This window comes from Oryzias latipes, chromosome 5 (assembly GCF_002234675.1).
Source record: "Oryzias latipes chromosome 5, ASM223467v1".
In the NCBI taxonomy this organism is placed as follows: Eukaryota; Metazoa; Chordata; class Actinopteri; order Beloniformes; family Adrianichthyidae; genus Oryzias; species Oryzias latipes.
In genome coordinates, this window is record NC_019863.2 from 16,889,435 (window position 1) to 16,904,760 (window position 15,326).

Here is a 15,326-nt window from a genome sequence, read left to right on the forward strand (position 1 = left end):
ACCACATTGTAGAGCTTATGCAAAAACCTCTCCTGAAATAAAGCACTCTGAAGAGACATTGGATACATTGTTTACTACTATTATGCTTCATAAGACCTATTAGTTTAACAGCACTCTTATCTATGCTCCAAATCTGTCTTTCTTCATCCCACTGTAGGTGTCGTCTGAATTTTCTCTGTAATTCTAAAAATTCTTTAAACATAGACTTCATGTCTAGTTTCCTACTAAAAACTGCATATTTTCTCTTTCTCTTTTCAGTGTGTACCTCAAGTCTTCATTGAAAACAACCAGACTATCTTCTTAAATCATTTGTCTAGGGTATGGTGACATAGCTTTGCAGGTTTTTAGTTTACGTCATTTAGTTAGACTTAGTAATGTTGTTAAACTTATGATTAGTGATCTCTTTTTTTTCTGCCCTTTTTTGTGCCCTGGCAAATCTCTATCTGCTTTTCCCGATTACCAGTCTCTTAAAACACTGTGTAAAGAGAAACAGTTCATTTATTTTAGGCTCGTTATCTTCTTTGCAATTGACACTCCATATCAGTGGCAGTAAAACCCCCAGGCTGAATAAAACCCCAACAATGAATTTCCTCAAAATTATCCTTTTTGACATCAAATCAGCAAAAGATTTGAGTTCAGGTTTAATTTGCAAAACTAATTCTGTGTCACGTCAGTTTTAGAAAATGGTGATGAATTTCTAGGTAAATTCTATTTAGTAGTCTGAAAAGATATTAGAAAGAGAACAGCAAAGGGAATTAGGGATTTAAATGACCTAGTTACTACCAATAAACTACTAAAATTGCCAAAATAGTATTATCTACATACAAGTTTGACTTTTATTTTGATTGCTTTTCCCCCCCGAATGCATTCAGTTTTTAAAAAGCAATTTACCGAATAAAACTATTAGAGACTGTCTTCTGGTAATACTTGTTTGCAGTAAATCTATAGGTAACCTAAATATGTTGTCACGATCAAAGAAAGTAACATTTTTTACTTTTGGCACAAACTTTTCAACATTTAGCCTGGAAAAACAGCAAAAATGTTTATCGTCCCTAAAAGGTAATTATGCCAGGCAGCAGTGCATCCAGTGAAAAAGACAGCTGTGGATATTTTGTTTTTTCTGCTGAAAGTTAAGCTTTCTAGCTGACTTAGAGAACCTCCAAACACCACTATAAGACCTTGTATTATTTATTAATATTGCAAGTGGTTTTATAGGGGAAAACAAGACAATTATTGCGTAAACAAGACCTGCACCCGTGTTCTTTCCACTGTCAATTCCCTTAATAGTAAAGTGATTGAATGTTTGTCTACACAGAAAGTAAAATGTCTGTGAATAAATACATGCCTTAAATTAAACAACCATACAATAACAACATTACATTAAGGACCAAAGAAATGTCAGAACATTCTCACTCCCAATTTGTTGTATATGGACACAGGGCAGGCTCCCTCCACATTACATTGAACCTGCCTGTGTGTCCATTTATGACGAATTGGGAGTGAGAATGTGTTGGATGTTTTAGGCAACAGTTGTAAAGCCTTGCATGTATAGTATACATTATCAATGTTTATCACATAAAGGGTGGCCTTACGAGTTCCTTTAACGTCAAAATGGACTTTATAGGTATGCAGTATATTAAGGGCGGCCATTCATAAAGGAAATGCATAAAAAGAAAACCTCAAGAAATTCAAAATATTGTTTTTATCATGTTAATTTTTCTTAGTATATTTTTATATTTCACTTTTTAAAGATGCTACCAGTGCCTGTCTATTATTGTTTCAAATGTACAAAATAACTTGCATCGTTTCTGCATTTCTTTATAGTTATTTTCTCTGCCAGTCTGATCTTTTGGTCCCATGTATTTATTTAGCCACCAGATAAGTACAGGAAATATAATTAAAGAACTCCTCTTCTAAGAAACAGGTGCTTCTAGCAGTTTTTGATGAACACTCTCGGATGGGAATGTGAGAATGTGTCAGGTGTACCTGGCCATGAGCCCATATTCAGCTGTAAACGTACTGGATGTGTAAAAGCTGCCTTATGGGAAAAGGGAGGAGGGAGCTCTCTCATTCTGGATGATGTGTGTTTTCTGGTCTGTTATAGAAAATGAATGCCTGGAGAATAGACAAAAACAGGAATCTTGCCAGTGCTTTCATACTTGACATGAAATACCTGAAATTAGTCAAACAGCAGGAGACTTATTCTCCAGCATTGACTTTGTTGTGAATCACAATATGTCCTTCTGGGAGACTTTCGGGTGGTTAAAAGACAACATCCTGTGCTGTACCGCCTCACTAATTCTCTTGGAGCTTCTGGCAATGATCTGGGATTTAACCTTGGTCTTCAATGCCTTTATTCAGCATTTTTTTTCTCCTCATTTTTTAAGGCTCGCAGGAATATGCTGTCCTTGCAGACACTTTCATCGCAGCATCAGCCTTGGGCAGAAAACTGCAGCCTGCAAGTCCCAGAGAGTCATGAGGTGTGTTCAAAAGAGAAACGATATATTCCTCGAGGCACGGAACGTTATTTTATCTTTGCATGTTAAAATAGCTAATAGAGGTCAATTATTCACCATTTACATCTCAAAAGAAATCGTAAATTGGACTGTCTTTCCAAAGTTCAGGCTTTTCTGCCTGTGATATTTGGTTCTTTATTAGTGAGGCATACCTTATTTCAGCGGCTAACCCACTGATTTGTGTAAAATACAGACTTAAATTATATACAGGGCAGCAGGGCAGTGATACATCACAGCCTTGTTCAAAGAAATTTCAGTTCAGGAAGTTTGACTCCTTCAGAATATTACCAGGACTATCCAATCTTTTGGGAATTGCCTTTCTGAATAGTCTAGCTGGTATCAGAGGAAGGCATGATTTCCTATCTGTACAGACTTGTAAGAACCTAGAAATAGAAGTCATTTCAGCAGTACAGTCTGGCTGTCTCTCTCAGCTTTATTCTGTACATGCAGCAAAACCCACCAGGAGATAAGACTAGAAGATTGGAGCAAATGACCCAGAGTGTTCCTGCTCTTCTGATCTTTCATCAGAACGCTATAAAAAACACTTTCTGCTGTGCTGAAGCTAAAAATGCCCCAAGCGTTTTGTGATAATGACAATTACCAGGGATCATGTGTGCTCATAAAAAACATTTTTACATTTTTACAATTAAAATAACGTAAATAATCAGGAGATAAAGCAATGACTATATCAAGATGGATACAAATTCAGAACAAAAGAGATTTTGAACAATTGAGACGAATGGCTCATCAACATGATTCTCACAACTGGCTGGCGCCTGTCATTTGTCCTTATCAAGCTTACGTGAGCATTTGTCCTCTTTTAACCCTTTAGGCACTGATGAATAGTTTATTTCAGAGGGTTACGCACTCAAAAATGACATGTTTGCCAAGAAAATTCAACAAGACCATTTGTTCGTGAAGAAGCAGGTGAACACGTAAAGACCCTCTTCAGTTATTTTTCATCTTGTTAGTATTTTCCCGCTCATTTCCTGCAAAGCCAGAATTTTATCTCTCTGATTAGCATGTCTCCAAGATAATGTCTGCATCAATACACAGCAGGATGAATATTATATGTTGTGAGGCTCCCAGAGTTCATGTATTTTTGAGGTAAAGCATCATTCATTTTTATGAATAGTCACATAAACCACATATGGGGATATACATCCAAACACATACAATGCGATGATTCCTCATCTAGTCACCATATCTGACATGAGGGCAATCTTGGTAAGAAAATATTTGTTTTCTTAAAACATGCTTTGCATAAGAAAAAGTGCCGTCAGAGGCTGAAAACTGAACTAAACCCCAATGCGGAGCACTTTGGGATTTTCCTTTTGTGTGACCTAAAAAAGTAATTTGTCGGCTTCCTGTGCAGCACAAATACATATAGTAAATCAAGATGAAGCAAGATTAAAGGTCAGAACTCAAACCTACAGATGCAATGAAAAAGCGTCCCTAAAATCAAAAGTACAAACAAATGACACTTTCTGAAAGCTCGCATTTTAAAGATGATATCTCAGAAAAATTCATTTCATTTTATGGCTGTTTTTCTATGTAAGATATTCAACTATGTTGTTACCTTATCATAGCAGAAGTTACCGATAAGCAAAGTAATACTGACTGACACAGAGCTGAAGTCAGTCCACTGTGAGACAAGAAAATGGGGCAAAAAACAAAATCGTTGCCACTGTGATAATTTTACTTTAAACATAAAAAAGATAGAACACCTGAGTGTGTAAAACTCAGAAGAACAGAGATTACATTTCATGATGCAAATTGAAAAAGCTGCAATCGTTTGCATTTTTTGTGGTGGTATCTCTCAAACGTTTCATAGACCTCAAACCAAATTTTTCTGAAGTAAAATTGAACTGAAGTTTTTGTAGCAGAACATCATGCGGAACTGCTAGACCCCCATACTGTCATCTTTGCTTCCAACCAGTAGTCACGTTACTAAAAATAGTCCCAGGATTGGGTTTCTGACTTGAAACAACGTTTGACACATTTAGGATCATTATTTGCAAAAATGTTTGCTGAATTGAATTGGTCTTTCCTCACATATTTTAATGTAATAATGAATTTAGTCACATCTACCCATGCGGTGGTTGACCCGTGCAGGTACTGCAGGTTTTTAGTTTTTTTTGAGAGTCATAGAGAGTTAAAAAGAGCTTAGGTGTGTCTTGGAATTCCCTTGTGGTTGGCATGGCCACCTTAAGGGACGTCATGTGCTAAGCGTATTGTGAAGTATTGAGGCTAATGTAAGTTGCATGCACTTATGATACACAAGTGATGCTGTGCCCTAACACCCCTCTGGCTCTTTACTGATCGCTCCCAAATGCTGCACGCACTGGGTGTGCACGGGATACGTAAGTGCCCCTAGAGCACCTGGAGGATCCCCACAAAACTACGCTCTGATTGTGTAATTTCCTCATTTAGCAATCAGGCTGCAATCTTGGGTCACGCAAAATTTACTGTCTGGGTCACAATTATGTTTACACCAATGATGTCTTAAGGCCTCTTACCTATAAGCAGAGCTCCAATTAAACATTAAAGAGCATAGTTTTCCTTATGGATTAAAAATAATCATAACATTGCCCCAAAAACTCAAAATTCATTTTGAGACACAGTGAAACAATTTTGTCAGTGAATAAAGAAAGTGAAACCACAAAAAACAGCTTTCAGAAAGAACAGCTAAACAAAAGGATGCAGTCTTGCAGGATTGCCTTGACTTAGAAGTTCCCAGTTTTACCCCTTAAACTCCTGTCTCAGCTGAAGTTTTCCTTCATATTTCCCTTCTACAACCACATCTAGACAGAGGGTGTCAGATGTACCGGTAGTTCATGCTTAAATAGTAATATAAGTCGGCTGGAAGAAACAAGCCCTATTGCCAATTGTGTGTATTAAAATCCCCTGTAACCCTTGTGCTATTCTAGGCACTTTACCATTGGGAGTTGGGTCATCTAGACCCACTAGACAGTGCGCTGAACCTTTTTTCTTCAATGATTTGTGATCTTCACCGGTGTCCATGGATTACATGAAATCCTCTCCACCTTTGTCATGGTAGGGAGAACACGTCAGTGTAAGGGTGGGGTCATCTAAGATAGCACAAGGGTTAAGAAATCTGCACTAGAACCAAATATTTTCAAAGTGTTAACCTTTATAAATATTTTTTGTTTTGTCTTATGAATGCAGAGGAAAAATGAATTCATTCTTGAGCACGTTTTCTTTCTCATAAAAGTTTTCACCATCAAGTAATACTTTGACATTTTAAAGAAAACTTTTTTGCAACTACTGGACTGCAGCCAAATAAAAATAGCAACATAAAATTTCTTCAACAATGGAAAAAGAGCTAAACACTTCTCTGTAATTTCCTCAGTAATTTTCTATTTTGTTGAAAGCGCAGCAGCACCTTTTAATACTAAAGCTATTCATTCCCCACTCTCATCCTGTTTCAGGTTTCAGCTGTTACACCTTGTAAACAAACACCCTGCGGTAAAAGCACGCCAGTGGCAGTGAACACAGCGGTTGACTCCACTATGTACCTGCTCAGCCACATTTTTGATACACACTTAAGCAGAATACAAAACAATGAACCCCAATCAATATTTAGAGGAAAAGTTATTTCTAATAGAAACAAATATCTATTAAAAGATGATGCATTTTTAGACTGTGGCAGTCACTAGGTAAATGCATGAGTAAAAAATTGCTTAGTTTCAACACAGAATAGGTGTTTGCACTTCTATACAGCTGCACTTTATTATCTTTTAGTTTTACTCCCCCTTAACAACTGGGAAAAAGCTGTCATGTAATCCTATAAGAGTCACAGAAACCAAAGCCCTGCAGATCGCTCTCAGTAGCTAAGCTGCTTGACCTCACAGCCACTGAGAGCTGAAGTAAGGATCCCAGGGGTCTCGTGTGGTAGAAGTAGGACCAGACTTTTCATTTCTTTGCTTCAAAAGTTTAGTCAAGGATAACATTAATAAGATGTGCAAAGAGATATAGGGCATGCTAGTATTTTAACAATAGCATATACCGTATAATGTAGCTATCATGCTCAGAAAGGAAAAACAACTAAAGTCTGCCCATGCACACTGCACTCTTTAAATTCAAAGTCTCAAAATGAGTGAAGATTACTAAGCTCCAGGACAGTATTTTACAATGGCTTCTAACTAGGTTATGAAACTCCTGGTTATTGGAAAGACTTAAAAGAGAGAGCTGCCAAAATATTCAAGTAAGTTTTTTGATGATTGTCAAAGTAAAGTAAAGTCAGAATAGTCTGGATAAAAATGACAGCAGGCTGACATTACAGAATTTAAGGTGGTCACTTCCAATCATATAGTGAGATTACATTTATAACTCTTTAACGTCTCACTCCAGCTTTATTTTTCTCTATTTAAAAGTGTTCCTGGGGAACTTTCAATAATGAACATGCATATTTTAACCAAAATAAAATAATAAATAGGCTCCTGGGACATAGGTTCCGCAGAGCAGGAGGAAGTCTGCCTTGGTTTCACATCATCCCTTTTAGTTTACACTAACTCAGAGGCCCTCACAACTAGCAGCTAGCTATCCAGCCATACAGTTCTGAGCCAGATGCCTCCTCAGACGAGGAAAACAAAGATGTACATGGATTTATTTGTTAGCAAGTGGATGAATTAGAATGGAGCAGAGCAGAAAGCTTGTGGCCTGCCGTTGTGGCTTTTACATTACTCCTACAAGCTTTTTCCAATAACATTTCTACATCCGCTCCTGATTCACAACAATTTCAATTAAAAAAATACTCAGAAATTAATTACATTTAATTAATTTTCTCTTATATATGTCCTCCATTATGTTAAAAATGCCACAAGAACATGTTAAATCACCAAAAACAAAATTTTCATCTGAGTGGGTCTTTAGTTCTTTATTTTAGGATGGTGTAGATCATTTTAAAATGTCTCCTTGGGTGTGGAGACTGGAACTGAGTGAACTTCAAAACCTGACAAACTTCAATGCTCAAACAGGTTACAAAACTCACCTGAATGAATGGGAATAGGAGGCCTACAGCAAAGTTAGACAGCCAGTTCACAGTGCCGGCGATCATGAAAGCAGCAGGTCGGTAGGGTTGCTCAAACAATTCCCCGGTCAGCACAAATGGGATGCCACCTGATGGAGAGAAGAATATAGCTGAAACTTTAATTACCAATGGTGACAGCAGATAACAGAATAAATAGCTGAATTAAATTAAAAAAAAAGGTTCTTTAAGTGTGGAGCCCCTAAAGTTGATTAGGATGTTTAAAAATCTTATATGATCACAGTCTCAGCTTCTGTCGTCTGGTCCTCTAATTACAAAAATAATTACTTGTTTTGTGCTAAAGTCTGATACAAAAAACCTAATTTCTACTTCAGTTTGGGTTCCCAGGAGAGTTTCTATTTAATCTCCCATTACATGGTCGCTTTAAAGGTTGCTTTTAATTCAGAAAAGCAAAAAATCCCTGAAGTATGACTAAGTCTTTATTTTTTTAATTAGAATATTGAGTCGCAGAATTAAAAAAAACAGCTGTTTGGTAAAACATCTGCTGCTGAGTGACATTAACTTCAACACATTATTCAACTGTACTCTACAAACAGTCAATCATTTTGAGCAAAGATGGTGTTTTAGCTTCAAGTTACATACTAATGAGATTTACACAAGAATTTTTTTTTACTAAAATTGAGGCATGTTGGTTTATAAATGGCTCTAAAGTAAATACAAAATAATAACTCCACGTGAGTTTAACAAAAGCTTCAAGATGTCTTTAAATAATGAAAGTTGAGTTTTTTAAATTAGGACTTGGCTATATTTATTATAGACTCCTATATCTAAGTGCCACAGTGCCATATCATATTATTTATTTATCATATTATTATTTGCCATAACATTAAGTTAAACAAAATCTTGCAACCTTACTAAACCACAGGAAGAAAGACACATGTGTCAATCAAGGAAATAACTTGGGAAGAAGCTATTCAAGAAAACTGGATGACCTCTGATCCCAAACATGTAAAAGCAAGGCCTAAATTATGCACAAAGGCAGAAATGTGTTTGTGTATTCAGGTACTTTAATTATAAAGTGTGCCCGTTTTTAAGCAATATAAGGATGTCATTTTCTCACTGAAAATTATGTAAAGAACAAAGCATTTGTTTGTTTTTTTTCAGTTCTGGAAGAGCAAACAGGAAAAATAGGGAAACCAGGAAGAAGAACAGGTGATGAAATCTCTAAATTCTGAGGAAAAAAACGCAGTAAAAAGAATGACTGGATCAAACTTACAATCCCAGAGTCAAGGACACCTGCAGCCAGCTTTGCTTGCATCAGAGGAACACATGTGTACAGACGTGCGATAAGCTGATGTTAACTGTGTTTTAAAACTTAAATAGTCCCCCGGAGTTTAATGATTACAATACCAAAACATCTGTAAGATGTTTAATTATTTGCACACACAACTCAGTTGCTTTAGTGCAACATATCTGCTCTTCTGGACATTGATGACCACCTCAGCTCTCCAACCTCTATTTTCTCTTTCTCTGGGTCAACTTTTCTGGGAATCCACAAACCCTAGACTTGGTGGAGCCATGAAGGAATTGCAAATTGAGTTTAAAAGGTGCTTAAAACCTTTAGAAAACCTTCTCCTCACAGCTAGAATTACAATTTGCATCTTTGCCTCCCCCTTCCAGACTGCTAATGGACAAACACCCATGGTTTGCTGAGTTCTGAGATCTGTACATGGTTGAGTGCACAACTCAAGTGAAAATGCAGAGTTGATGATTGGTTTAGCAAACAGTGGTGTAAAAATAAATCCTGCATCACTCAGATCTAAGCAGATTGCATATGAAAACCAGTAAATGAAACATCTGAACACTGCTTTGCTGATGTGGTCATTCTCCTTTGTGCAGTTACTGTCCACCCTTCATCCTTCTGCCGCAGTTAAGGATTTATTAGCATTTTGTCTGATAAATAAAAAAATTGGTTTTCTTAATTTTTAAAGGCGTTCATAAAAACTGATTTAGCTTAGAGCATGTACATCTTGATCAAAACGCAGTAGATGTTTCTTTTAAAACCAGCTCCTGGGTCTCAGCTTAAAAACTGGCACGGCTGATGTTACAATGTCCTCTATTTTTCCCAGCTTGAATTTTGTCCAGATGTGTGTGTGTTTCTGATTGAGAGGCAGATTTCATTGGAGACAGAGCTTTGTCAGACCCTGGAGTGCAAATATGCCCTTTTTGTTTGTATACGATTGTAACAGAATAGGCTCTTCTGCATTGAGTGGGACAAATCACATCCTGCAACTTTCTAAGTAACTTTAGAAAAAGAAAAGGTGCTTATAGTCAGTCAACCATGCAAAGGGTTGCTTAAACATGTCATTCAGGTCTAAGATGGCAACTGTGCCTCTTTAAAGAGCTTAAAACATGCAAAAATGTCCTTAAGAGTCCTGATAGAAGCTCTTTAAATGGCAGCTCATCACTCATCAATCTCATGTCATGCATCAAAGCGGAAGAGCAACATTTGATCTCATTCTCCAGGGAGGGGGATAAACAAAACAGAGATGACAAGCTTCACTGGACACAGGAGAATAACATGGAAAAGCAAAGCAAATGGAGGCTCAAAAGAATAGTACAATGGTCCTCAATGTCATTCTACAGGTGAAGAATAACAGAAAGGTTTATAAAGGCTAATGATTTGATCAAACTTAAACGTAGTTCTGAGACATTTTTGATTAAAATGGGAAAGTCGTGCCTCTACTCACTCTCAAAGTCAGTTAGTTGCATAGTCTGTTAAATTTAGCTTAGTCATGACCCATTCTGTTACAAAAGCACAGGATTTTCAACCTTGCATCTCAAGTGAGTTACGGGGGCTGACTGAAGGCCATGATTACCACAGCGTGCCGTCATCTCTAAAGGAGGAAGGGGGTCCACATTTTGCACATCAACTGGACTGCTTATTAGGTTGGCATATGTTTATGAAGAGGAAACCCAGCATGCATTAAATTATGTTGATGAAAGTATGCAGATTTCTTGTCCAAGTACCATAACACCCACTGATTGAACATGTCTCATTCCAAAGAGTAATCCAATACCTTTAGAGCTGTATTGGCGGAAAGAAAGATCCTTGTAACAGGATCTCTTGACACCCTGTTTTTTGTCATTTTGTCTAATTGTAAGGGTGTGTTGAAATTACATTGCTGCGGTACTTATCGTAAAATAGCAATTTTCAGTATAAAACTAAGAATTCTGTACTTTTTTAAACAGGAAAGATAAACATCACTACCACATCACTATACCTAAGGATGCCTGTTTGAAACAATAAGAATGAAAGCCACAGATATATCACAAAATGTTACATGTAAAGTGTGAGCACACTTAATCCTGGGTCCCACCAAACACAGATGCAGAATGGTCGAGACAGAAAGTGGATCAAATCTTTCTGAAGCAAAACCCTATTCAACGTCACTATTTTTTTTAGCTACCTAGCTACCGAGATCTAGAACAACCTTTATGTGTAATGAGATTTTTTTTTTTTTTTTTAACTGAGCAACAAAGAATGAGAATTCTTGTAGCTGTTAAACATTACATTTTATTAGGGCTGCACGACATGAGAAGAACTTACGATTTGCGATATCAATATTGATAGTGATCAATATTGCGATGAAGACGTAACTTGCAATACACGGAGAAATAGCAACAAAAAAAAACATACTTTCCATTTCACTGTAACAGTTTAATTTAATTACGAGTCAACATAACTTATATTTAACTCCAAATGACCATAGTCTACATAGGAGGCCAGCAACATGACGGGATTAATCCGATTGGTCAAATGCATGAAGGTATTTATTTGATTTGTCAAATGTCAAATAGCGTAAACTTGTAAAGCACTTTTCTACCTTCCTTGAAGTCCAAGGTGCTTTACCATTACAGTCGCATTCCCACAGGGACACGTCAAGGTGGAAATCCAACCTGCAATCTTCTGATCAGAGGTCGACTGCTCTACCTGTAAAATATGCTTTTCTTGCACCTTTTCCATTTTAAGAAAGCATTAAAAGAAATGAAAAAATAGGTGCTAATTCTAAACATACCGGTTTTCATTTCTGCTATATACAGGTTTTTTGTTTTTTTTTTGGCTAAAAAAAGGCAAAAAAAGTAGGCCCCTTGGATCGTGTTACCAAAGTAGACCCCTTGCCAGCCTAAATAATTCAAGGTGCCATAAGATGGTTTTAACACATTTAATGTAACCAATTTTCGCAATTTTCGCCATCTTTTGGGATATACATATTGCAATTCAATTTCAATTCAATTTTATTTATATAGCCCAAATTCACAACAACAGTCGTCTCAGTGGGCTTCGCACCAGTAATTGTGAGGTAAACATACAATCAAAAAGGATAATAAATGCTTAGAATTCAATCGGATAATGCTACAACTTTGACTAAACAGACTAAACTAAACTGGCATCCCTGCCCTTAGACTCCCCTTCGCGGTAAGGAAAAACTCCTAAAAAAACTGGAATCCGGAAAAAACGAAGAAACCTCAGGGGTGCCCACATGAAGGAGGGATCCTCCCCCAGGACAGACAGGCAATGTACCAGAACTCTTAGAGAGAATTCGCTTATCTAACCCTACAATTACATATTTAAAATACAGCAAATGATCTTCATCCAGTTGAAGTTGGGGGACGGCTGGGGGCGCGAGACGAACCGGAGACAGCATCCAATTGTTTAAAGAATTTATGGCTCGAGTTCATGTCCTCTGCTGTTAAAAAATATACAGAAATAATTTCTTTGGAGAAAAAAAATCTTAACTAGGTTTTCCACATTTTTGCACATTTACATTTATGGAAGCCTTTCAAAAAAAGCTCTACTGTAGCAAATCCCTTCGAAGTTGCTCTATGTACCAGCCAATGGTACCACATTGACTGACTGTGATAGTTTCCATTTGAAGTAATTCTTTCTTATGCAGATTTGCTTCATTCTGCAAAACCCAGACTTTCCTCTTTGAGTATATTGGTCTTTGTGTACTGTATCTAGGCATTTTCTGTTATATCCACTGAATAAATAAAAACAGCATTGATCCATGTAACCCTTGTGCTATCCTAGGCACTTTAACATTGGGAGTTGGGTCATCTAGACCCACTAGACAGTGCTCTGAACCTTTTTTCTTCAATGATTTGTGATCTTCACTGGTGTCCACGGATTACATGAAATCTTTCCACCTTAATCCACCTTTGTCATGGTAGGAATAACACGTCAAAGTAAGGGTGGGGTCATCTAAGATGGCACAAGGGATAAATACAGCATTCATAATTCCATTAGAGATATATTGAGTGACAAGATAAATAAAAAAATCCTAATCCCTGCATCCCAAAACAACGCAATACTTTGCTGATATTGCAGTTTGAAGCACATGTGCACTGCCTTCTGTTTCAGCTTAAATTTCCAAAGCCATCGCATTTTCTGTGTGGGTCACACTCCAACAGAATCAGAGCATTGGTTTCTGATGCCACAGGCAGAAACCTGAAGACAATTGAAGTCTAGGCAGACACACTCAGCAGGATCCAGCTACAGTAAGTGAAACCCCTGTTTTCAGCCAATTCACAGGATTTATCATTGTGACTGTCACTGTTTATTTGTTTAAAAAATACACTTAGACAACACACACGGAAGTGATCCTTCACTGCAGTTTTTTCTTTAGTACTATCTTTGCTTTTGTACTGACCAATAACTTTTTTCTCCAAACCTGTGCTTTTAAAAATATCTAACGGCTGTTTATACATAAAAAATATCCTATTAGTTACATAATGGAATAGCCATGGCACCAAATCACCCCCCTCTTTAAAACCTATGAAACATCCATGTGACAATAATAACAGCACTGACAGAAGGATGAACATCTGGATACTGATAAATAAAGCTGCAAAAAGTGCATGTTATGAAATGTGATTAAATGTAATAAAAGGGACATACAGTAAATATTTAACAGCATAAACCCAGTTAGAATAATAAGTTAGAGCTCCAGCTAGAACAGCAAAACAATTCAGGACATTAGTGTGTCTTACTTTGTTTGTGGATTAAAGAGGTTTACCAAAAGCAGGCAGACAGGAGCAGAGAAATGTACTGCACTGCATCATTAACCACGCTAACTAGCCTGGACGAGGACCTTCACTGTTAGACCTAGACCAGCAGAAAATGGGTTTTCAGAGATAGCAACAGCTATCGATTTAAACACAAACACACCACGCTAAACCATTTCGCAATCAGTTTTGAATTTCCTTCCATGCTTGATTTTACCCCACATTATTTGCCAACTTATCAGAGAAAGGCCCTCATGGTGTATTATTAAATATTTCAAATAGGAGTAAAGAGTTAAGTCCTAATCTGTTAAATGTCACGGTTTCTGTTTCTTTGCCCTTGTGGTTTATTTCCTTTTTGTTCTGGCATGTTGTGAGTTACTTCCTGTTTTATTTTGTAGTGTTTCCTGGTTTGTTGTAGTTTTGAGTTTTACTTTGGTCCCCATCCTTCCTAAGTGTTTCCACCTGTGTCTCGTTTGTCTGCATGTATTTAAGTCTTATCATTCCCTTCCTCCTGTGCTGGTCCATAGTTTGTAATTGTGCTGTTCCCTGGTTTTGAGCGTTTCTGTATTTTGAGTCTCTAGCCTGCCGTATGCAGTGGTTTTGTTTTTTGTAGTTTTGTTTATTAAAGCCCCGTTCCCCTGCAACCTCCTGCCTCCGCTCCTCTCTGGGCCTGGGTACTTCCCCTCTCCCCCCGTAACATTAAATGCCCTTTAATGACCAGCTCAGAAATGACATAAAGTCTGTGTGCTCAGCGATCATAACAATCCATACAGTCAATCAAGTATATTTATAAGGGATGTCCCGATCTGATCACGTGATCAAAAATCCGGTTTGATCACGTAGTTTCACACTCGATTGGAATCAGATGTTGCACCTCAAACAGGGTTTGTATATTGATTCTATTCTTTATATGATTAATGCTACATATTACAAGCTTATTATTACAGATAAATACTCTACTGGAAGTCTGCATATCATGAACAGATCATATTCTATTGCCATAAAGCACAGCGAAATAGGGTCACAATTGATCAAATATGTTCAATGGCTCTCAAGATCACCAAGCTTTCTCACATGACCAAATAAATATGTTCATTTTTTAAATGTATTGGATTTGGACTTGGTATCGGAGGATCCTCAAAATCAAATGACTAGGTATCAGATCAGGGCTAAAAAAAACTTGGAATGTGTTTATAGTCTAGTAGGATGTTTACTGGACAGTTACAGCTGCTTCTGTCAGATCATTACTTATTGCTTTCATCTTTGCATTGTGTTCAAACACCTGAGTGTACCAGGGCAACAAACTGACAAAGATGCTTCCATGAGCTTTAGCTCATTTGATAAGAAGCACCTTACTCTCTTCTCTCTGCGAGTGTTTTTTTTTTTTTTTTTTAAAGAAACCTTTGTTTGCATTAGTCATTGATCAATTGTAAAACCTCAAAAGTGAAAGAGGGTCCTCGTTTTTTCTTCCTGACACAGTCGGAGCGCCAAAGACCTAAAAGGATTGTGTTGCCCAGAAATCAATCAGCCTAAAAACACAACAGTCCGTGAGAAGATGAAGAGCCAGCCATGTAATTAGCTGTCTAACCAGGCGTTTCTATTAGCTTTTACAGAGTAGCTAACAACCTGACGATCTGTACACACACAAAAAGGGCTGGTACTGGGAATTTTTATCACTTTAATGTGCCATTAAATTACAGACAGGGGTGTGATCTACAGACTCACACAAG

The 15,326-nt window shown here is 37.3% G+C and overlaps 1 protein-coding gene across 4 annotated transcripts in view; it reads right to left on the reverse strand.

Annotated features, from left to right (window-relative positions):
* The window catches only part of slc2a9 (solute carrier family 2 member 9), a 152,704-nt gene that overhangs the window by 12,532 nt on the left and 124,846 nt on the right, over positions 1-15,326 (reverse strand). For all 4 annotated transcript variants that reach the window (XM_011475095.3, XM_011475092.3, XM_011475093.3 and 1 more), the window contains exon 12: positions 7,531-7,658. In XM_011475095.3, the coding sequence (XP_011473397.1) occupies positions 7,531-7,658 (128 nt within the window). The remainder of the gene's footprint in view (positions 1-7,530; positions 7,659-15,326) is intronic.